Source organism: Ovis canadensis, chromosome 8, assembly GCF_042477335.2.
Source record: "Ovis canadensis isolate MfBH-ARS-UI-01 breed Bighorn chromosome 8, ARS-UI_OviCan_v2, whole genome shotgun sequence".
Taxonomy (NCBI): domain Eukaryota; kingdom Metazoa; phylum Chordata; class Mammalia; order Artiodactyla; family Bovidae; genus Ovis; species Ovis canadensis.
In genome coordinates, this window is record NC_091252.1 from 91,284,080 (window position 1) to 91,307,453 (window position 23,374).

Below are 23,374 nucleotides of genomic sequence, written 5' to 3' on the forward strand. Positions count from 1 at the left end.
GGAAGCCCATAAGAGGTTTTCTGAAAGCCATTACTGTTATTGTTAACTGTTTCATGTCTATGCTGCTGCTTTGCCTTGTGAATGGGGACTGAACTTCATTGTGCCTCAGTTTGTTCTCATTATAGTTAATAATACTTGTTAGACAACCAGAATGTTCATTAATACTAGAATGATTAAATCACTTGTGAGATAGTCATACTACAGAATTCACTGAAGGCACTAAATAAAATAAAATCAATAAATAGGCATTGACACTTGAAGGAGCTCCAGGCCATGTTAGAATGGAAAACAAAAACATAAATGCACATCTTTCTCTCTCTCCTTCCTTCCCCAGCCCCGCATCCCTATTGTAATACTATACAAAATAAACATATGTGTGTAGGTGTGTGTGTGTTCACAAATGTGCAGGAAAGGAATGAAATAAACGGTGCTTGACTGTTTCAGATGAGAACCCTGGAGAGTCAAGTGGTGGTAGTGGTTAGTTTGGGAAGGAAGGTGACTAAAGGGAGATTTTTGTTTTTTTTCAAATTGCTAAACCAATTTATTTTTAAGCAGAAATGAGTTTTTTAAAAACCAGCTAAATGAAGATGATGTGTTTCATCTCAGGTTCCCAGAACAGTGTAGTTTCCTCTCTTTAAAGCCATACTCACATTCGTTTTTTTTTAAAAATTCAAGTGTCATTGATTTACAATGTTGTGTTAATTTCTGCTGTATAGTGCAAAGTGATTCAGATATATATATATATGTATATATATACCCCTGGAGAAGGAAATAGCAACCCACTCCAGTATTCCAGTATTCTTGCCTGGAGAATCCCATGGACAGAGGAGCCTAACAGGCTATAGTTCATGGGGTCAACAAAGAACTGGACATGACTGAGCAACTAACACACACACACACACACGTACACACACACACATGTACACACACACACATGTACACACACGTATATATTCTTTTTTTGATTCTTTTCCATTATGGTTTATCTAAGGATAATGATTGAATATAGTTCTCCATGCTATATAATGGGACCTTGTTTTTTTATCCATTCTATATGTAATGGTTTACATCTACTAACCTCTCAAATCCCAGTCCAGTCCAGCTCTCCCCCAGCTTCCTTGGCAACCACTGATCTGTTCTGAAGGGGGAGTTTTTTTTTTTTTTTAAGGGAGATTTTTGAGTGAGTATTTTATTTGAATCTTTTACAGGAACCCTGAAGTCATGTATAGCTTGTGTGATTAATAAACCAAGATATTAAAAATATTAATACTGGTCACTTCCGCCACAGGGCAACGGAGAGGCCTTCTGGGGAACTGCACTCTTTTGAAGCCGCCTAGTGAAAGATGAGAAGCACGTGTGTCTCCTGGAGGTGCAAGCTGGCTTCGTGCTCCCTGGTTCAATTTATCAGAACACTCAGCGGTTCTCAGAGATGATCAATTCCAGGAGTAGCCAGAGCACCAGGGTGAGGGAAAGTGAAAGTAAATAATTTCTCAAGCTAAACAGATTAAATTAAATGCATTTTTCATTCATTAGAAAAGGGAGCAGGCCCTCCTTTGTTTTATTAATATATTTAAGGAGAGTATGGATTTTTGCCTTTCTTGGCCTCTTTGCCTTGTTCCCAGTGGCCCATGCTGTCTTTTTATTTGAATTATCTGTTTATTATATTAGGTTAAGAACCCAAAGGCCATTTTGCATGGGACACACTATAAATACCCATTATCACGGTTATGTATTATTGAGCTGATGAAGGAAGACAATTTATGAAGAGATTAGATTATCTCAGTTTTTCTAGAATCTATTTTATTATCATGTGAAGATTACATATGCTCTTAAGAAAATGAACCACATCCTTCCGTTGGCCATCCTCTCGTTCTGACTGCACGGCTGTGATACCAGAACCAAATGTGGAGGCCAATGCGTTTATGTCAGCACTTGCCCCCTCCCTCCTGTTTGTACACACCTATTCCATTCATCATTTTGACAGTTTGTACAAGCAAACTGTCCTAATTTTTTTCAAGAGCTCTTTTCACAAATTGAGTGTGATGTAGAATTAATCATCCCAGTTGGGCATGAGTTGGGGTGCGTCTACTGCCAAGGGGCATTTTTACCCTCAGCTTCCTCCATATTGTATCACAGAGACTTCCTAGCCGCTTAGACCCCCTTCCCTCATTCCCTCATCCTAAAGGAGCACTGCGTTCTCATCTGCCCTCAACTAAGTGAAGTTGGCTCTTACTGTCGGGTTGAAAATATTCCTTTAATATATTACAACTTGTACCCATTTTCTTCACAGCAGAGCATCATTATATTTATTGCTATTTTGCTTCCTTGGGAAGTCTCCTCCTAACCACTTCTCTCTCTTCCTCTGCCCGTTCTCCCCACTATTTTTTAATAAAAAACACAGCTCGAAAGAAATTTGAAAAATGCCAGCTTCAAACAAAAAGTGCTGCTTATGACCAAAGAAGAAGCAGGAGTTCCATTGGCTATTCTCTCACATTTTACTTAGAAATGTTCTGGAATAGCGTGTCAGAGGAGAAGGATAAAGAGATGCAGCTTGCAATGGTCACAACTAAAATAGCGTTGGTGCAAATTTTTGACTATAGACTTGCAACAATAAGGCTTGTATGTAAAAAAAGTCTGCTTTTATGCCAACTGGTGTTTTACACAAAAAGAAGAAAATCCCCACCAATCACGTTTAACTATTTAAGCTTAAAATTTCAGCTTTACATCTCTGTGCTGTTTTTTCCCCTTTCCTTGTTGCAAAACAGAACGCTGAAAACTATGGCCCAGATCTGTAATTGTGAAGATGTAGCTAGATAAGAATGCACTGCTTTGCTCTGCTGCACTCAAAAAATTATAGAGATGCTGACAGTTTAGTGGAAGGAGTAGTATTTATATCTCAAAGGCATGTGGGTGGCCCTGATGAATATTAGTTATATAAGCCTAATGATAGCTGTATTCCGACAAACACAGCATTGCTTTAAAACAGAGAAATTTCCTAAACTTTTCTCAAGCGTGCAGATTTTGAGGAAGTAGATCTCAAGTGTTATTTTCAGTTTAAACTTTCAATAGCATGAAGCCTCACTTCTTTCCTAAAAGAGCTTTGAAATCAGCAGCACAATCTCCTATCCTGATCCAGTAGCTAGCCAGGTGGGGAATTCGGACCAGTCACTTGCCGCTCTAAGTATTGTCAAATACCAAGCTGAGAGGTTGAACCCTTCAGTTGCATTTGGCTTCTTTTCTCTCATATACTACAACCTCTAGGATGATTTTCAGCTGAGGCTTATCCAATATTACCCTCAACTTTTATAAGTCATGAAACAATTGTGTTTTATTTCCAATTCCATGGTTTCTATTTTTTGGACTAGGGATCAAAGTTCTTGTTTTATGGTTTCGTGATCATTCCCTTGCCTTCCCACTGAAACAGCCTTAAGAAAACCCATAAACAGGGCCCATGAATAATAATGGAATGGTGGGAGAGGAGACAGTATTAAGATTTTGTGGGTTCCTATAAGGACTTTAAGATTCTGTGGAATCTTAGAAGAATTTTTTCTATTTATGATAAAATAATTGGAATGCATTATTTTAATTATAAAGTTACTAAACATTTTGTTTAAATAAAAAAAATTATTCTCAGTAACCTAAAATTTTACAGAGAATTGTGAAGAAGCCATTTTTAAATTTTTGGGGGCATGTAGACACTTATTTACTTACTGGTTTATTTAAAATTTATAGTGTGTGTGCATGTATAAATATATATATGTGTATATATTTATATATACATATATACACACATATTTAATTATAAAGATATCCAGAGTTAACACACTCAAGGACTTCAGAATCTCTTAAAGGAAATAAGGTAATTTGTGAACCTTAATACAAAAAAGAAAGATAAATGATATAAAAGGGGAGCACACGGGTAATGGATGTTGAGAAAAGGGTCTGGCATTATGAATCTGATATGAGGAGAGGGGTTCAGTTCAGTTCAGTTCAGTTCAGTTCAGTCGCTCAGTTGTGTCCGACTCTTTGCGACCCCATGAACTGCAGCACGCCAGGCCTCCCTGTCCATCACCAACTCCCCGAGTTCACTCAGATTCACGTCCGTTGGGTCAGTGATGCCATCCAGCCATCTCATCCTCTGTCGCCCCTTCTCCTGCCCCCAATCCCTCCCAGCATCAGAGTCTTTTCCAATGAGTCAACTCTTCACATGAGGTGGCCAAAGTACTGAAGTTTCAGCGTTAGCATCATTCCTCCCAAAGAAATCCCAGGGCTGATCTCCTTCGGAGTGGATTGGTTGGATCTCCTTTCAGTCCAAGGGACTCTCAAGAGTCTTCTCCAACACCACAGTTCAAAAGCATCAATTCTTCGGCGCTCAGCCTTCTTCACAGTCCAACTCTCACATCCATACATGACCACTGGAAAAACCATAGCCTTGACTAGATGGACCTTAGTCAGCAAAGTAATGTCTCTGCTTTTCAATATGCTATCTAGGTTGGTCATAACTTTTCTTCCAAGGAGTAAGCGTCTTTTAATTTCATGGCTGCAATCACCATCTGCAGTGATTTGGGAGCCCCCCAAAATAAAGTCTGACACTGTTTCCCTATCTATTTCCCATGAAGTGATGGGACCGGATGCCATGATCTTTGTTTTCTGAATGTTGAGCTTTAAGCCGACTGTTTTCACTCTCCTCTTTCACTTTCATCAAGAGGTTCTTTAGTTCCTCTTCACTTTCTGCCATAAAGGTGATGTCATCTGCATATCTGAGGTTATTGATATTTCTCCCGGCAATCTTGATCCCAGCTTGTGTTTCTTCCAGTCCAGCATTTCTCATGATGTACTCTGCATAGAAGTTAAATAAGCAGGGTGACAATATACAGCCTTGACATACTTTTCATGTCAGTATGAGTGGGCTTGGCACGTAGTTGCTGTTGTTCAGTTGCTCAGTCATGTCCGACTCTTTGTGACTCCATGGACTGGAGCACAACAGGCCTCATTGTCTTTCACTATCTCCCAGAGCTTGCTCAAACTCATGTTCATTGATTTGGTGATGCCATCCAATCATCTTATCCTCTGCAGTCCCCTTCTCCTCTTGCCTTCAGTCTTTCCCAGGATCAGGGTCTTTTCTAATGAGTCAGCTCTGCATCAGGTGGCCAAGGTATTGGAATTTCAGCTTCAGCATCAGTCCTTCCAATCAATATTCAGAGTTGATTCCCTTTAGGATTGACTAGTTTGATATCTTTGCAGTCCAAGGAACTCTTAAAAGTCTTATCCAACACCACAGTTTAAAAGCATCAATTCTTTGGCACCCAGCCTTCTTTATGGTCCAACTCTCACATTATACGTAACTATTGGAAAAACCATAGCTTTGCCTATGGCACATAGTAGATGTTGAATAAATACTCATTGAGTGAATAAGTGAATGAAAGTGAGAAATACAATCCCATCACATTCTGCATGTGAAGCATAATATGACCTTTAGTGTGATGAGAACAATGAAGCAATGAGCCTTCTGGATAAATCGGTTTGACTTGGTAGACAGTAAGAGCAAAGGGTTTACAGAGACAGAAATCAACATAAACAATAACAGAGCTTTGCAGTGGGCTTCACATGTGTAAACAGTATCTGTTTTGCTTGCTTTATGCTCTAGACTGAGTGTTTGTGTCCCCTCCCCCAAATTCAAATGTTGAAACCTACCCCCCCCTCCCCATTTGGAAGTGAGGACTTTGGGAGGTGATTAGGTCAGAAGGGTGGAGCCCTCTTGAATGACATTAGTGCCCATCAGTGTCCAAGAAACTCCCTTGCCCACTTCTGCAGTGGGAAGTTAGAGCTAGAAGATAACCTTTCATAAACCAGGAACTGGGCTTTCATCAGGCAATGTGTTAACTTTGGACTTCCCAGCCTCCAGAACTGTGAGAAATACATTTTTGTTGCTTAAAGCCACCCCACCCATGGCATTTTGTTATAGCAGCTCAAACAGAGCAAGACACTTAGTTAAGCTTAACTGTGGTATAAAGAAAAGAAGATGGGATTTGTTAATAGCTTAAGAAGAACCGGGATTCAAACTCTCATTCTGTTATTGACTAGCTTTCTGTGCTTCTGCTTTCTCATTGGTAATCTGAGGACACTACTCATCTGAAAGAGGCATTATAATTTTCTCATCTGTAAAATGGAATGAAAGTGTAAGTCCCTTAAAAAGATGATGTGAGATAGTATGTGGAAATGTGTTACTCCTTGCCTTCTAGAAGTAAGAGATTGTTGAATCTAGGCTATTAGTATTAGTAGTCATACTAGTAATCTAGTAACGACAAATCTAGACAGCATATTAAAAAGCAGAGATGTTACATTGTCAACAAAGTTCTGTATAGTCAAAGCTATGTTTTTTTCCAGTAGTTATGTGTGGGGCTTCCCTTGCGGCTCAGCTGGTAAAGAATCCGCCTGCAATGTGGGAGACCTGGGTTTGATCCCTGGGTTGGGAAGATCCCTGGAGAAGGTAAAGGCTTCCCACTGCAGTATTCTGGCCTGGAGAATTCCATGGACTATAGGGATCGCAAAAAGTCAGACATGACTGAGTGACTTTCACTTTCACATATGGCTGTGAAATTTGGACCATAAAGAAGGCTGAGTACTAAAGAACTGATGCTTTTGAACTGTGGTTTTGGAGAAGACTCTTGAGAGTCCCTTGGACTGCAAGGAGATCAAACCAGTCAATCCTAAGGGAAATCAACTCTAAATATTCACTGGCAGGACTGATGCTGAAGCTGAAGTTCTAATACTTTGGCCACCTGATGAGAAGACTTGACTCACTGGAAAAGACCTTAATGCTGGGAAAGATTGAGGGCAGGAGGAGAAAGGGATGACAAAGGATAAGATGGTTGTGTGGCATCACTGATTCACTGGACATGAATTTGAGTAAACTCTGGGAGATAGTGAAGGACAGGGAAGCCTGGCATGCTGCAGTCCATGGGGTCCCAATAAGTCGGACACAACTGAGTGACTGAAATGAACTAGTAATATTTTTATATGTCTGGCAGATATGGTACACATTTACTATAATCTTATAGCTATTTACAGGCTTCCCTGGTAGCTCAGCTGGTAAAGAATCAGCCTACAATGCAGGAGATCCCAGTTTGATTCTTGGGTCAGGAAGATCCACTGGAGAAGGGGTAGGCTACCCCACTCCAGTATTCTTGTGCTTCCCTGGTGTCTCAAACAGTAAAGAATCCACCTACCATGCAGGAGACCTGGATTCAATCCCTGGGTTGGGAAGATCCCCTGGGGAAGGGAACTGCTGTACACGCCAGTATTCTTGCCTGTAGAATTCCATGGACAGAGGAGCCTTCTGGGCTACAGTCCATGGGGTCGCAAATAGCTGGATGTGACTGAGTGGCTTTCACTTTCTTTTTTATACACATTTACAATGAAATATTTCTACATCATTTATTTGTCTTATTTGTTATTAAAACTATCTGGTTGAATATATAATCTTATTTCTCTGTTGTGTGGATCAAGAAACAGCTCAGAGAGGTGAACTGATCCACTGATGCTTCTGGTGAGGGTGGAATCAAGCTGAGGTAGATTCTCTGGCCAGGAATTCCACAGTCTTCCTACAATACAGCAGCTGGCAGTCATGTTTACCATGTACTGCCTATGTCAAACCAGAGAGCCAGATGAACCTGAGTTTGAATGCTGGTATATTATCTTTCATTAGCAGTGTGTTTTCAGGAAAGTGACTGTAGTCTCTTCAAAGCTTCCGAGTCCTTTGGAAAACAGAGATTATGCTACCTACTTTCTAAGGTTGCTGGGACGATTATAAAAATAGAATGAGAAAGCATTTGTCAAGTGCCTGTCACTTGGAAACTCATGAAATGGGGGCTTATTTTACTCTAACTTCTTAGTTGAGAATTTGCCACCTCTAGATATCTTCCAGTCTGGCTTTGCCCCAGTGCTTCAGAGTGCCATTTCTTTCTCTTTTTAAAATTTTAATTGGAGGCTAATTACTTTACAATATTGTGGTGGTTTTGCCATACATTCACATGAATCAGCCATGGGTGTATGTATGTTCCCCATCCTGACCCTTGCTCCCACCTCCCTCCCCATCCCATCTCTCAGGGTCATCCCAGTGCACCAGCCCTGAACACCCTGTCTCATGTATCAAACCTGGACTGGTGATCTATTTCACATATGATAATATACATCTTTCAATGCTATTCTCGCAAATCATCCCGCACTCGCCTTCTCCCACAGAGTCCTAAAGTTTGTTCTTTGCATCTGTGTCTCTTTTCCTGTCTCGCATATAAGGTCATCATCACCATCTTTCTAAGTTCCATATATATGCATTAATATACTGTATTGGTGATTTTCTTTCTGACTTACTTCACTCTGTATAATAGGCTCCAGTTTCATCCACCTCATTATAACTGATTCACTTGCATTCTTTTTAATAGCTGAGTAATATTCCATTGTGTATATGTACCACAGCTTTCTTATCCATTCGTCTGCTGATGGACATCTAGGTTGCTTGCATGTCCTGGCTATTATAAACAGTGCTGGGATGAACATTGGGGTACACGTGTCTCTTTCAGTTCTGGTTTCCTCGGTGTGTATGCCCAGCAGTGGGATTGCTGGGTCGTATGGCAGTTCTATTTCCAGTTTTTAAAGGAATCTCCACACTGTTCTCCATAGTGAGGGTGCCATTTCTTAAAGACGGGAAGTGAAGAAAATTTCCATGGCTAAATATGCTTGAGAAGGGTGGGTGAAACAAAACTGAATGATGTTCTTTTCTACAGAACTTATTTAATAGGCGAATAGAAGATGTGACTCGTCTAAAGCGGGATTTATTATAGCATTTCTGGAATCATTTGACTACAAAATTCTCTTCAGTGGACCCCATTATATGAAGACATGGAGACATGCTGACCTAATCAAGCATCTTCCTTGGATGGAAGAGGAAACTACAGTCAAAGTGTCAACCAGAGAAGTGGCAGGATAAGGACCAAAACCAGGTTCATCAGGCATCCTGGGTCCTCTGGTGTTGATACCATTCAACTTGAGATCTCTTTCTCTTGCTGCTCTAGTGTCTGTTGCTAACCCTAAGAGGATTCAGATAAGGAATGGAAAAAGGGACGATGGGAACTATGGAGGAAGCTAGCCTGAGAACATTCAAGAAATGACAAAAGAGAGACTTGGAGTTGGATGACAACAACAAGCAAGCAGACAAATGAATCCCAACTGTGGCATTTTTGCTTCTCAATTAAGACTCTGAGTCTACGAGATGAAGATATTGAATCATACTCTTAAACCATAGTAACAAGCTCAAGAGTCAAAGCCTGCCTGTTAATATTACTCACTGCAGCCCAGTCACATAGCCATTTGCAGCCTGTCCATATTTTACTGACGTGAGCAATTACATGTCCTGTAACGGCAATGAAGCAATAAAATTTATGTCTTGTCATCTTTAACAAGATTAGACATAACCCTTCTCATAAATGTAATACTGAACGGAGATTTTTAAGAACATAAGTATAGTTAAGGATCCTTGAGTTTATCCCTCATAGTTAATTAAAACCCTCCCCAGGAATCAGTAGATGATAGATAGAAGGATGTTGAACTGAACTTTTGAATTCATGGAAGGGTGAGCTGATGATTTTTTTCCATACCTTGTTCAGCTTGCACTGGGTTTGTGCCTCACAGCATTGGTACCAGATAGATTTCAGAAGAGCTGCAAAGGGAGTGACCCCTATTCCCGCAGCAATGCACATGCTTACTGGATAGTGAAATACATCAGTCAGTGCCGCTCCGAACGGCCCATCCACCGCCAGCCTGCAATCACAAAGTGCACGGTTTGACTTTCAGAACACTCTACCCTTAAAAACAAAACCATCCTAAACCAGTGCTTTGAATAGGATGTGTTGGCGTAAGTGTGCGGGGAGGTTAGCTCTGTGCTAGAGAATGCCCTGTTTGAACACACAGAGTGTAGAGATACGGTGGCCAGCCTCACAGCACAGCTCTTTTTACAGTTCTCAGAAGCTTGTTTTGCATCATGAAGACTGATAAAAAGATGCCTTTTCTTTTTCCTTTTCCCTCCCCAGCTGCCATCAGGGGAAAAACAGAAGTATCAAGGTGGTTTAGAAGGCTTATCTCTCCTTTTGCTAATGTAATTCCCCCCTGTTTTTATTTATTCCATCCCACTTCTTAGTATGTTTATATAATTTTAGTCTAATAGAAGCTATTCATTTGGAATAAATATAATTTTGGAATAATTTGTCAGTTATGTTGAATTTCTAAAACTCATTATTTTAGATTATGCGAACTTAAAAATCTGTGATAATCAGGCCAGGGGCAGGCAGTCTTTGAGTAGGCAATTTTTTTCTTTGTAAGAATAATGCATACTCATTGCATAAATATAATTGTCTTTGTGTGTGCTTGGTTGCTCAGTTTTGTCCAACTCTTTGTGACCCCATGGACTGTAGCCCACCAGGCTCTTCTGTCCATGGGATTCTCCAGGTAAGAATACTGGACTGGGCAGCCATTCCCTTCTCCTGGGGATCTTCCTGATCCAGGGATCAAATCCACATTTCTTGCACTGCAGACAGATTCTTTACCATCTGAGCAATTAGGGAGCTAGTAATTATCTTTAATAGGGTCCTAAATGGACTGACACCCCCTAGATTCTGCTTCATCTCTCATGACCAGTTCTCCACACTGGTTTTTCTTTTGTTTCTTAGGGAACACAGGACCCTCTTTGGCCATGGGGCCTCTGCCCGTGATAATCCAACTAATCACTTGGAAAACTCTGCCCCAAGTTCTCCTCTATTTTCTTATATAGTTCACGGTTATCCTTCCCTAATACCTCAGTAATCATTTCCCTGGGGAAGTCTCCATGGATTTCTGAGACTAGGTTAAATTCTGTCTTAGATGATTTATAACACCATGTATCTATCCCCTGGTTCTGTGGTGACCTATAAGACCTTCTAGAACTAACACCCAAAAAAGATGTCCTTTTCATCATAGGGGAATGGAATGCAAAAGTAGGAAGTCAAGAAACACCTGGAGTAACAGGAAAGTTTGGCCTTGGAGTACAGAGTGAAGCAGGGCAAAGGTTATCAGAGTTTTGCCAAGAGAATGAATTGGTCATAGCAAACACCCTCTTCCAACAATACAAGAGATGACTCTACCCATGGACATCACCAGATGGCCAACACCGAAATCATATTGATTATATCCTTTGCAGCCAAAGATGGAGAAGCTCTATACAGTCATCAAAAACAAGATCCGGAGCTGACTGTGGCTCAGATCATGAACTCCTTATTGCCAAATTCAGACTTAAATTGAAGAAAGTAAGGAAAACCACTAGACCATGCAGGTATAACCTAAATCAAATCCCTTACAATTTTACAGTGGAAGTGACAGATAGATTCAAGGGATTAGATCTTATAGACAGAGTGCCTGGAGAACTATGGATGGAGGTTCATGACATGGTACAGGAGACAGGGATCAAGACCATCCCCAAGACAAAGAAATGCAAAAAGGCAAAATGGTTGTCTGAGGAGGCCTTACAAATAGCTGAGAAAAGAAGAGACACTAAAAGAAGGCAAAGGAGAAAAGAAAAGATATATCCATCTGAATTCAGAGTTGTGAAGAATAGCAAGGAGAGATAAAAACAGACTTCCTCAGTGATCAATGCAAAGAAATAGAGGAAAACAATAGAACAGGAAAGACTAGAGATCTCTTCAAGAAAATTAAGATACCAAGGGAACAGTTCATGCAAAGATGGGCACAATAAAAGACAGAAATGGTCTGGACCTAACAGAAGCAGCAGAGATTAAGGAGAGGTGGCAAAAATACACAGAAGAACTATACAAAAAAGGTCTTAATGACCCAGATAACCACAATGGTGTGATCACTCACCTAGTGAGTCAGACATCTTGGAATGTGAAGTCAAGTGGGCCTTAGGAAGCATCATTATGAGCAAAGCTAGTGGAGGTTATGGAATTCCAACTGAGCTATTTCAAATTCTAAAAGATGATGCTGTGAAAGTGCTGTACTCAATATGCCAGCAAATTTGGAAAACTCAGCAGTGGTCACAGGACTGGGAAAAGGTCAGTTTTCATTCCAATCCCAAAGAGAGGCAATGCCAAAAAATGTTCAAACTACCGCACAGTTGCACTCATCTCACACGCTAGCAAAGTAATGCTCAAAATTCTCCAGGTTAGGCTTCAACAGTATGTGAACCATGAATTTCCAGATGTTCAAGCTGGATTTAGAAAAGGCAGAGGAATCAGAGGTCAAATTGCCAGCATCTGTTGGATCATTGAAAAAGTAAGAGAGTTCCAGAAAATCATCTACTTCTGCTTTATTGACTATGCTAAAGCCTTTGACTGTGTGGATCACAATAAACTGTGGAAAATTCTTTAAGAGATGGGAATACCAGGCCTGAGAAATCTGTATTCAGGTCAAGAAGCAACAGTTAGAACTGGACATGGAACAACAGACTGGTTTCAAATCAGGAAAGGAAAATGTCAAGGCTATATATTGTCACTTTGCTGATTTAACATATGCAGAGCACACCATGCGAAATGTTGGGCCGGATGAAGCACAAGTTGGAATCAAGATTGCCAGGAGAAATATCATTAACTCAGATATGAGATGACACCACCCTTATGGCAGAAAGCAAAGAGGAACCAAAGAGCCTTTTGATGAAAGTTAAAGAGGATAGTGAAAAAGCTGGCTTAAAACTCAGTATTCAAAAATGAAGATCATGGCATCTGGTCCCATCACTTCATGGCAAATAGATGGGGAAACAATGGAAACAGTGACAGATTTTATTTTCTTGGGCTCCAAAATCACTGCAGATGGTGACTGCAGCCATGAAATTAAAAGACGCTTGCTTCTTACAAGAAAAGCTATGACCAACCTAGACAGCATATTAAAAGCAGAGACATTACTTTGCCAACAAAGGTCCATCTAATCAACACTATGGTTTTTCCAGTAGTCATGTTTGACAGTTGGACCATAAAGAAAGCTGAGGGCTGAAGAATTGGTGCATTTGAACTGTGGTGTTGGAGAAGATTCTTGAGAATCCCTTGGACTGCAAGGAGATCAAATCGGTCCATCCTGAAGGAAATCAGTCCTGAATATTCATTGGAAGGACTGATGCTAAAGCTGAAGCTCCAGTACTTTGCCCACCTGATGCGAATGACTGATGCACTAGAAAACACGCTGATGCTGGGAAAGATTGCAGGCAGGAGGAGAAGTGCATGACAGAGTGTGAGACGGTTGGATGCATCACTGACTCGATGGACATGAATTTGAGCAAATTCCGGGGGTTGTTAATAGACAGGGTAACCTGGTGTGCTGTAGTCCGTGGCATCGTGAATAGTTGGACATAACTGAGTGACTGAACTGAACTGATCTCTCCTCTGCAGTCCTCATTGTTCCTGTAATTTCATAGCTGTTTTGGGTGGTGTGTGTGTGTGTGTGTGTGTGTTTGTGTTTGCGGCACCACGCAGCATGTGGGGTCTTTGTTCCCTACGTGTGTGTGCTCAGTCGTGTCTGACTCTGTGACCCTATGGACTGTAGCCCTCCAGGCGCCTCTGTCTGTAGGATTTCCTAGGCAAGAATAGTGAAGTGGGTTGCCATTTCCTCCTCCAGGGGATCTTCCTGACTCAGGGATTGAACCCGCGTCTCCTGTGTCTCCTGCATTGGCAGGCGGGTTTGGTGTGTGCATCACTTGATTTGCAGCTGTTTGGTCACTAGACTGTAAGTTCTGAGGAGGGAGGGGCCGTATCTGTCTTTGCCCACCACTGCAAGCCAGCACCTTACAAAGGGTGGATTGTTCAATAACAATTTGTTGAATAGATTGTGAATGTTTAAAATATGTCAATCAACAGAATAACCTCAACTATTCCAAAAGCACACATTTACATATGAACAAAGATATGCTAATTAAAAAGCTTCTAAGTTATTCATAACCATTCCCTAAGGAGTGTCTATTGAAGGCACGCGGGGTTGGCCCATTTGGGCTTACTATCTGTTCATGAAAGTTCAATTGGGTTTATTTTAAAAATATTCCATATACCAAACCTACTAATAATTCAAATTAACTCTCCTCAAATTAATATTAATTAATAAGGCTTTTATTACATATTGATGTATGGAAATAGAAGAATAAAAATAAAAGGGCCTTAATCAGAAAGGGTTTGTATCTTAGCCCATGGTAGATTCTTTTATAAATAATTAGATAAAGGGAATTGAGAGAGAGAGAAAAACAGAAACTTCCCACAACTAAAATGTCTTATGGTTATTTTTATACTTCATGGTATTTGGGATTTATTTGACACTGATGATTAAAGATAACAATTAAACCCAAAGAAGAATTGCGTCATAATTCATAGAAATGCACAATAAACACATTTCTACATAAAACTGAGCATCTAATCTGGAGCAGCAGGAGGGAATACTAGATCCCATCTCCCTGCTGATACAGTGATCCTTACTTCACACCCCTGTTTGCTGATCACTTTCCCACGTGAAATTGCAGAGCCCCGGGTTCCATCAAGGGGCTGATCTAGTTTTCCGTCCTGTCTCACTGGGATCTGCCTTCTGACAACTCATGGGCTTTTACCTTTCTGAGAAACACAAACCAGATCTTTTCCCTTCCTGCCTCTCTAGCCTTTAACTAGCTGAATCTAGCCATCATGACACTCTGATGGTTCTTTTTGTGAACCAAAACACCTCCATCTCTCAACGCTGAACTGGCTGCCTTTGCACAGATTCTTGTTTATCAAGTTCACTAAGGTACTTCCTGTCTGATGTAGATCCAGTTTCTGATAACATATCTTAGAAACAAGTTCCCTCTCCAGCAGTCACATCACACTGTCAGCACTGCCCATCCACCTTCGGTCTTGTCTCTGAACCCAAGACCTTTTTTCATCTACATTGTCCTCTCTTTCTCATCAGCACGTTCTCTGTCATCTCTGTGGTAGATGACCTTTCTTATTTTGCTAATAGCAAGAGTAGCTAACTTTTTATTTTTTCTATTATGCATTATGCAAAGAGCATCATACTGACTATCATATTTAATCCTAAACAGAACCTATGTTCTATAATTATCATTTTCATCTTACAGAGGAGGAAACTGAGGCAGGTGTTACATATATCCTCCAAGATCACATGCAAAATTAGGCTTTGAACCCAGGTTGTCAAATGCTGAGGCTCTTGGCTTTGGGTTGTAGATATAAATTGCTGAGAATTCTAGTACCAATATTGAGAAATTCCTCCCTTTTACCTCAGAAGCCAAAGTCTTTTTTTCATTTATTTATTTTTATGGAAGTATAGGTGATTTATATTGTTTCAGGTGTACAGCAAAGTGATTCTGTGATCCATACATGTGTTAGTGTTAGTGATTTAGTCACGTCCAACTCCGCAATCTCGTCGACCGCAGCCCACCAGGCTCCTCTGTCCATGGGATTCTCCAGGCAAGAATACTGGAGTGGGTTGCCATTTCCTCCTCCAGGGATCTTGCCCACCCAAGGACTGAACTCTGGTCTCCCTCATTGTAGGCAGATTCTGCACCATCTGAGCCACCTATCTATTGTTTTTCAGATTCTTTTCCATTATAGTTTATTGCAAGGTACTGACTATAGTTCCCTGTGCTACACAGCAGACCCTTGTTATCTTTTTTATATACAGTAGTGTGTATCTGTTAATGTGAAAATTTTTAAAAAGAGCTCTTGTTCTCTTTTTCCTGAGTTTAGAGGAAAAGGTTTCTTCCTCTTCACGAGGCTTTGCTTCTCCTCTTGGACTCCTTAGTCACTGCTTGTCTCAGAGATTCCTGGGGCTGTTAATCCTTTCTGTGCCCAAAGCAGTGAAAAAGTATGGTTTTCTCAAATTTCTTCACAATATTTATCCCAACATTTTTTGTCTGTGTCCCTGTTTTTCTGGAGCCCTAAACACAGACTTTGAGTTCTTATTGGGTAATCCTGTAGCAAGAGTGGGAACCAATTTTAAGCCATTGATTATTAAAAGGAACCAAGGCGTGGTGACTACACTAAACTTCTGTTGCATGCTGAGGCTTTTCTAAATAGGGTGTTGTTTTGGATTGACTTGTCCAACAACAGACTATGACAGCAAAAAGTGCACAGCACTGCGTTAGGCATCACAAGTGGCTTGTAATTCGCCAAAGTGATGTTTTAGACCCGGGAAAGCAAAATGTTTCTTGTTCCTGGATCATGACCTGCCTTTATTGATCATTTGATTTTTAAAGAAATGTGCTTGTTCATACTCAAATTTAAAAAATGATTTCAAATTTACCATCTAGAATGAGGATACTGCAGAAGCTCTCAGCATGTTGATACCCTAAAGGACCTTGCTTTTTATAATATGGTAACTTATACATAAAAAGAGAAATGGGCTCCCACCTTGGCAGGCTCCAGGGCTCTTTCAGGGGCTGTCCTTCTACTCCAAAGGCCTTACACAGAGCTTCTGTCCAGTCTCCCACTGCCCGGATGTGGACACTGAAGAAGTCCTCCTGGGGAGCGGAGGTGAGGGTGAAGGGGTGCCACTCCAGTGTGGATATGGATGGGCACTGGATCAACACATACTGCCCTGGTGCCATTTTAAAGTCACGCTTTTTCATGCAAAGTTCTAGCACTCCAGATGGATGGCTTACCACCTAAATCACAGCAAGAGAGTCATTGGTTCTTTCACTTAGGTTAAATAATAAGACAATGGCCTTCATCCCATCAAAGCTTTCTCAATTTTTATATCAACTCTTTTAAGGTGTAATTGACATAGACCATTAATTATGAGTTTCCAAGGATCATTGCCACAACTTTTATGTCTGAGTTGGCAACTTCAGCCAGAATGACATTAATCTTCTTCAGGGGCTAGGCCAGAAATTTGTGCAGCTGCATCGGGCCAAAGTGGTGTCTAGCACATGACTTTTTGTCTCAGTGACCATGTTTTCGGTAGCACAGTTAATTTCAGGCCGGTTAATTTAAGAGAATATAAGCTAGCATTTCATCCATAGCACTTAATTAGCCTTAAAGTTATTGAAATAGCCACAGAATTAACTTCATGTTGTTTTAAAATGTAGGTCTAGTTTGTTACCATTTTCAGTGACGTGTGTATTTTCTTTATCCTTTGTGAACTAACCCTGGTATTTCTTCATTCTAAGTATGAAACAATCTTCAAACTCTGAAATGTTTTGTTGGTTTGGTTTGCTGTTATTCAAACCTTGTCCGATCTCCTACTTAGGCTTTGAGTTTTAGATATAAGAAAGCATGATGCAAAAGCTATTGCTTTTTAAAGTGCTCTATAACTTTAGACAAAGAATTAATTTTCCTCCTTAGACATACCTCTTTTTTCCAGGCTCCCATGTCTTCTTTTTTGACAGAAGTCATATGCGAGCAAAATCTAGTGTCTGGATCCTCTGACAGTATTTTTCCATTCAGAAGAGAATTTTACAGCATTTTAATCATTAGTTTCTCCTCTCCCTACTGATCTCCTTCTGAGTCAGCTGTTAAATGGTCTCCCTAGTAACAGCTTGAGTAGATTTCCAGAAGTTTTATGGTCTGGCTTTTGATACAGCTTGATATTCTTTGGTGCTTAACTTAAAAACAGCAACACAGAAGCAGCTTAAAACAGAAATACGAAGCAATTTCTGTGCATCTGCTTTCATGAAGACAGTTAAAGAGATAGAGTATTCTGTTAATATTGTATTAGCAAAGCTGCATGGGTTTGGTTAGCAGAGAATTTCTTCTAAGACATTGAAACCTCTGAGGGGAGAGTTTGGGGTAAATTTTCAGTCTCCCAGGCATGTGTTCATTTTTCTTCATTCATTCATTTAGTCAACAACTGTTTTTTGAATGTATATTCTATTCCAGACTTACTCTAGGATGGGGATATAGCATAGAATATGAGGCCCAAAAAAGTCCTCACTCTCAAGTAGTATATATCTTAGCTAGGGTAGGAAAGATTTTATTTTATTGAAAATAATAACATAAGAAATGTATTTGGAGATGACACATGCTATGAAGAAAGTAAAACAAGACACTAAGTTGCAGAATGACACAGGAGTTCTACTCTTATTAATCAAAAGCAGAGTTATTATTACACTACTATTATTGCCTGGGCTTTCCTGGTGGCTCAGATGGTAAAGAACCTGCCTGCAATGTAAGAGACACAGGTTCCATCCCCGGGTTGGGAAGGAAATCGAGGAGGAAATGGCAATCCACTCCGGTATTCTTACCTGGAGAATTCTGTGGACAGAGGAGTCTAGCGGGCTGTAGTCCTTGGTGTCTCAGAGTCAGACATGACTGAGCAACTAATGCTTTCACACTTCCACTTTTACTGCTTGGGCATGTATTTTTGATCTATCTGCTGAGACCTTCCTCCAGCTCAAGGCAAAAATTGGGGAGCAGTGACGAGATATGTCGAGATTGGAAAATACTACCTTCTTGCCTTCATTCACTAGGGCAGGGCCCCTTCCTCTGCATTTTGAACTTCCCCCCAGTGCCCTTTCTCCATCTAAACCGGAGGGCAACTGTTCCCCCATCTTCTGTTCAGCAGTTCCAAATGTGAGCGTGTGTACTTGAAAATATATATACATTATTTTTGTGTTTGCAACGTCCATGTTTTTACGTGATGGAGGAAGAGATTATACTCTAAGGCACTGTGATCCATGTAAAGCATACTCAGCCCTCCTGCCTTTTCCCCTAGAGGACACCAAAATAAAGGGAAATACAGATGATTCCAGGGCTGTAGCATAACCTTTATCAGAATTCTGTGTACCAGTCGGGAGCCCTGATCCCTGTCTTCAGTAAAATTAGTCTCACTAAAAGATGCACAGGATACAAGCAATTATTAGAACAGAAGATGAGCCTCTAAATTACAGACGGTTCTGCAATAAAAATGGCAAATTAAAAACTTGGGCCAATAAAAAATTTTCATCTACACTCAGGTTTTTATTCAGACATAAACCTACATGCATACCTTGGTAATGATAACTTCTTGTTGGAATCGCCAGAACCTAATTATTCTTTCACACGCATACAAGACCATGGGGCCTAAAACCCATTTCCAAGCCTGCAGAGAGCGGCAAAGAGAGAGGAAAAGGAAATGAAAATAGAATCCAAATATTTTCAATTTGAACCAATCAATATATAATGCGATGGGGTTTAGACATTTTCCTTTAACTTTGGGCCAGTTATCAACAACAAAGATGTCTCCTTGTATTAAATACTATAACATTCAATTATGCCTTGAAGTCTACAAGCTTATTTAAGATTGTATTGGTTTTTATGCTTACTTGATCAATGATGCCTTTATGTAATTAGAAATAATTGAATTTGCAAAGAAATAGAAAGTAGATTGATGTTTATGTTATATATGATAGGGTCATAAATGCTCCCAAACTCAACCAAAGTCAAAGGCTTACAAACTACATTACTGAGTCAACACAGGACATGACAAATTCAATAAAAAACATTTCAAATAGTAATTTTGGGGGCCAAGAATGCATCATAACTTTGCAAGTCTGCCTAAAACAACTCACACTCTCACACATGCATGCACCCATGTACTCACACACCCACATACACACTGTCACACACATGGGCATAGTCAGTGTTATCTGAAATAAAACAAAGTTAGTTTCTCAGTGTTGTAAATCTAGATTAACAGAATCAGAACAAAAGCCTCAATACTTGTCTGGAGAATTGTGACAGGGAACATTTCCATTCTGTGTTAGCCTTTTCTGAGGATAATCTGCCTTACTGAGCTTCAGTTTACTGGCTACCCTTGTCCCCGGGGTTGGGTTACAACATAAGGTGTCAGCTTCCTTAAAAGGGAAGGAATGGGAACTTAAAATTTTTGAAGATTTAATCTTCAAATTTAATCAAACAACCTGCTGAGGCATATGATATTCTCTTTATTTTGCAGAAGAGGGGACTGTGGCTCAACAAGATGACACAAATTGTCCAGGGTCACAAAGGTGATAAACAAGGTTCACAGTGAAGATATGAACTCAGATGGCCTTGACTACCCAGCCTATGCTCTTCCCATGTAATCATGCTTCTTTCTGTTCAATGAAGAACAGACACTTGCTTCACATTAGAGACTCATTAATTCATTGAATTTTAGGATGATCAAGGTTCTTGGAAATCTAGCCTAGTTCTTCTTTTAAAGAAGAAAAAGCAGCATTCCAAGAATTGGTATAAATTGTCAGAGAGCCAGGAGCCAGGAGTAGAACCCAAGCCTTCTCCTAATTCCCCTCAGTTTCCTCCTTGGAATTCTAAATCCACTGGACCTTACTCTTAGAATCCTATCTTAGTAGCAAGAAAGGCGTCCCTTTCTCCTGAACACAGATATTCACTAAACCTTCACTGACCGACTCATCGTCTTCCTTGTTCATTACTCCCCTGCTTATTATCCTTCTCTGTCTTGTCTGTCTGTTGGTGGGTCACAAGCCCTTCAGCATTATTTTTGTTCTTGTTATCTTCCTTGTTTCTTCGAAGCTCTTTTGTTTATTTCTAGGTCTGTTTGCATGGGGCCTTTTCTCACCGACCTCAACCTTCTGTGCCTTTTCCCTGGGAGCCTCTTGTTTGCCTGATAAAGGCTCCATTTATGGAGGCAACACAAAGCAATTTGACCCACTTATTCTTTTCTGCCTCAGTGGGATTCAGCAATGTGTTCAGAATAGCCGAGAGAATAAAACCTTTTGTCCACCTATACTGGGGGTGAGGTGGGCATGATGATCAGAGCAAGGGGAAAAGGCAGGAAGGGATAGACATGAAGGATGGGGTTGGACCAAAGCAGTGAGTCCTTAGGTCTCTTATGCTTGAATGAACCAGAAAGTATTTTGAGAATAGGCTTGGGTATTTACAGAAAGGATAGCAAGGATGCAATTCTTTCTGTATGAACGTAGAGAGAGATTTGCAAAAAGCACTCCCATAGTCTCTATGTATTTTTTACAAATAATCTTCCACACCCATTTTAGAAAGTTTGAGACATCACACACTTCATTTTGTTGGTGTCAAGTCAATCATGGTCTCTGCTTTTTCCATGTTGATAAAATGGAATGGATTATTTTTCTTTGTACGGTCAGTCAGGAAGGTGAATATAAGCTATTAATCCTCACCTCTATCTCTGTCTAGTATATAAATTGCTCCAGGAGGAGAAAGGCTAGTTTAGTTATACTGTGATATTCTTGGAGCCCCTGGAAATTAGAGATGGAGGAGAAGATGGCCAGAGATGAATATTCAAAGGTATATTTCCCAACAGGGATGACCAGGATAGGCAAGAGCGAGTGAAAACAAGAAGGGACAGCCCAGAGCAGGAGGGACATGTGACAAGGTGAGTCTTGGAATGGGTCTCAGAAGACCTGTGTTCTGGTCTTGGTATTACCCTCCCTTATTCTATGTCTTTAGGAATATCTCGGGTCCTTTTACGCTCAACTTTTCTGCCTTATAAAATGGGAGAGATGAAGCAAGTTATTATTTGTGTTCCTTCCAAGCTCTTAAATGTTTCAACTTTGCTCAGAGAGGTGAATACAATGTTGGGGGCATATACTTGTGGACAACAGCAGAGAGCTGGCAAAATGGGGAGTAGGAAAAGGCCAGAGGTTCAAAATGAATACTGAAAGAGCATAGAGGTGAAAGTTCATGGCCAGAGCATGAGAAGCTCTGGCTCCTTGATGTGATTTTGCTTGGAATGCCCTCTGTGACCATAGGTAAGAAATGAAAACTCCTTGGATCTCAATTTTTCCATCTAATAAATAAAGGGCCAGGACTATTTAGTATCTAAGTTTCTTTAATGTTAAGAGACTCTGTGGATTTTTAGCGTTATATTTTCTTCTCTAAAAAATACTGAAAAAGTCACGGTACAGTGAGTATTTTATGGTAGAAATAAAACCATGTTGATTTAAAAGCTGCAGTAATGAAACTTGTTTCTTCCACTTTCACTCCTGGTTTTTCATTCCTACCAGAAAATAAGAACATGCTGGCTTTGATTTTATTTTATGTGTGTGTTTATGAATGGCCTCTTTTTCGAGACAATAGGATTTCCAGGGGGTGGGAACCACGTCCCTGAATCTTGCATCTAACGTAATGCCAAGTATATAACAGCTACTTGGCAAGAGTTTGCTGAATTAACTCTACCTCAGCTAAAGCTTCTCCCTATACTGTCGACATCATTCCTTAGTAATTAAAAAGTGCTAGACATTATTATTATTATTTGTTAAAGCTGAAGTTAAATGAAATAGGCTAAGGAAGACCAGGTATGTTTTGAGATGGATGGCATGAGGAATTCTGGAGTCCTGCAGCATGTGTCTGTGAGTTTGGGAAGAAAGGGAGACAAGTAGGGGAAAAGGGGGCTGCAAAATAATAATATAATTGATTCCTTTGAGCAGTTCAGTTTGTAGAGGTGATGCATGCAGCCGTATCAGCTTTGGGAGGAGTGGGAGCGTAGGTGCACCCCTAAAGGTGAACTGAGAAATATTCTATTGAGAAAAGCACCATGAAAATGCACTGAGTCAAGAGAGGCAGAGAGGACGCCACAGAGGCCTGCGAAGGCAGGCAAGGTGTGGGGCAGTGAGGCGCAGGAACCCTTCCTTGTCCTTGGGATGCCTTTTGGATTCGGTGTCCCTCAGACAACAGAAAGAATATTGTACAGCTCAGCCAAGCGGTAATTGCACAGCCCACACACGCTTCGAATCAGGATCCATTAAAAATAATGGGAAAGAGTGACAACACGAGTTTGGGTGTGCAAGGAGGTATAGCAGGGGAGAGTGAACAGAGAGGTGGGTACGTTCCCCCCTTCTCATGATAATTAATGTCAGCAAATGCTGCTGGGAGCAGGCTCTAGTCTGTATTCATGAGGTGTGGGAGAGTATTGATTTTTTTATGGAGACACTGTAGCTGAACATTTGAGAGAGGCATTCATTTTCCTCATTAATATGCAGGCTGGGTAGTGGCTCCCGATAGTTGAGTTTAAGACAGAGACAATCTATACTGGCCATTAAAAGAACCACAGTCTAATGGGCACATCTATTCCACTTCTTTTGGTTTTAAACATTTCTCCTAGCAGTTTCCATCCTTAAAATCCAGTGCTTAATTTAACAGAGTTGAGGATTTTTGAAAAAGTCAATCATTATATTCTTCATATGCTGATGACTTAATTTCCTGAATCCTCATCATTTATGTACTATTATTCCATTTTAAAATATCTTTTGGCTTCCCAGGTGGCTCAGGGGTGAAGAATCTGCCTGCTAATTCAGGAGATTCAAGGGATGCGGGTTCAATCCCTGGGTGGGGAAGATCCCCTGGAGAAGGGAATAACAACCCACTCCAGTGTTCTTGCTTGGGAAATCCCATAG

At 40.5% G+C, this 23,374-nt stretch overlaps 1 protein-coding gene across 1 annotated transcript in view; it reads right to left on the bottom strand.

The window, feature by feature from the left end:
- The window catches only part of NOX3 (NADPH oxidase 3), a 65,874-nt gene that overhangs the window by 22,028 nt on the left and 20,472 nt on the right, over window positions 1-23,374 (bottom strand). Inside the window, exons 8-10 of the mRNA XM_069598918.1 lie at window positions 18,994-19,086; window positions 16,419-16,672; window positions 9,657-9,819 (exon numbers count right to left, since the gene is read on the bottom strand). Of these exons, the coding sequence (XP_069455019.1) occupies window positions 9,657-9,819; window positions 16,419-16,672; window positions 18,994-19,086 (510 nt within the window). The remainder of the gene's footprint in view (window positions 1-9,656; window positions 9,820-16,418; window positions 16,673-18,993; window positions 19,087-23,374) is intronic.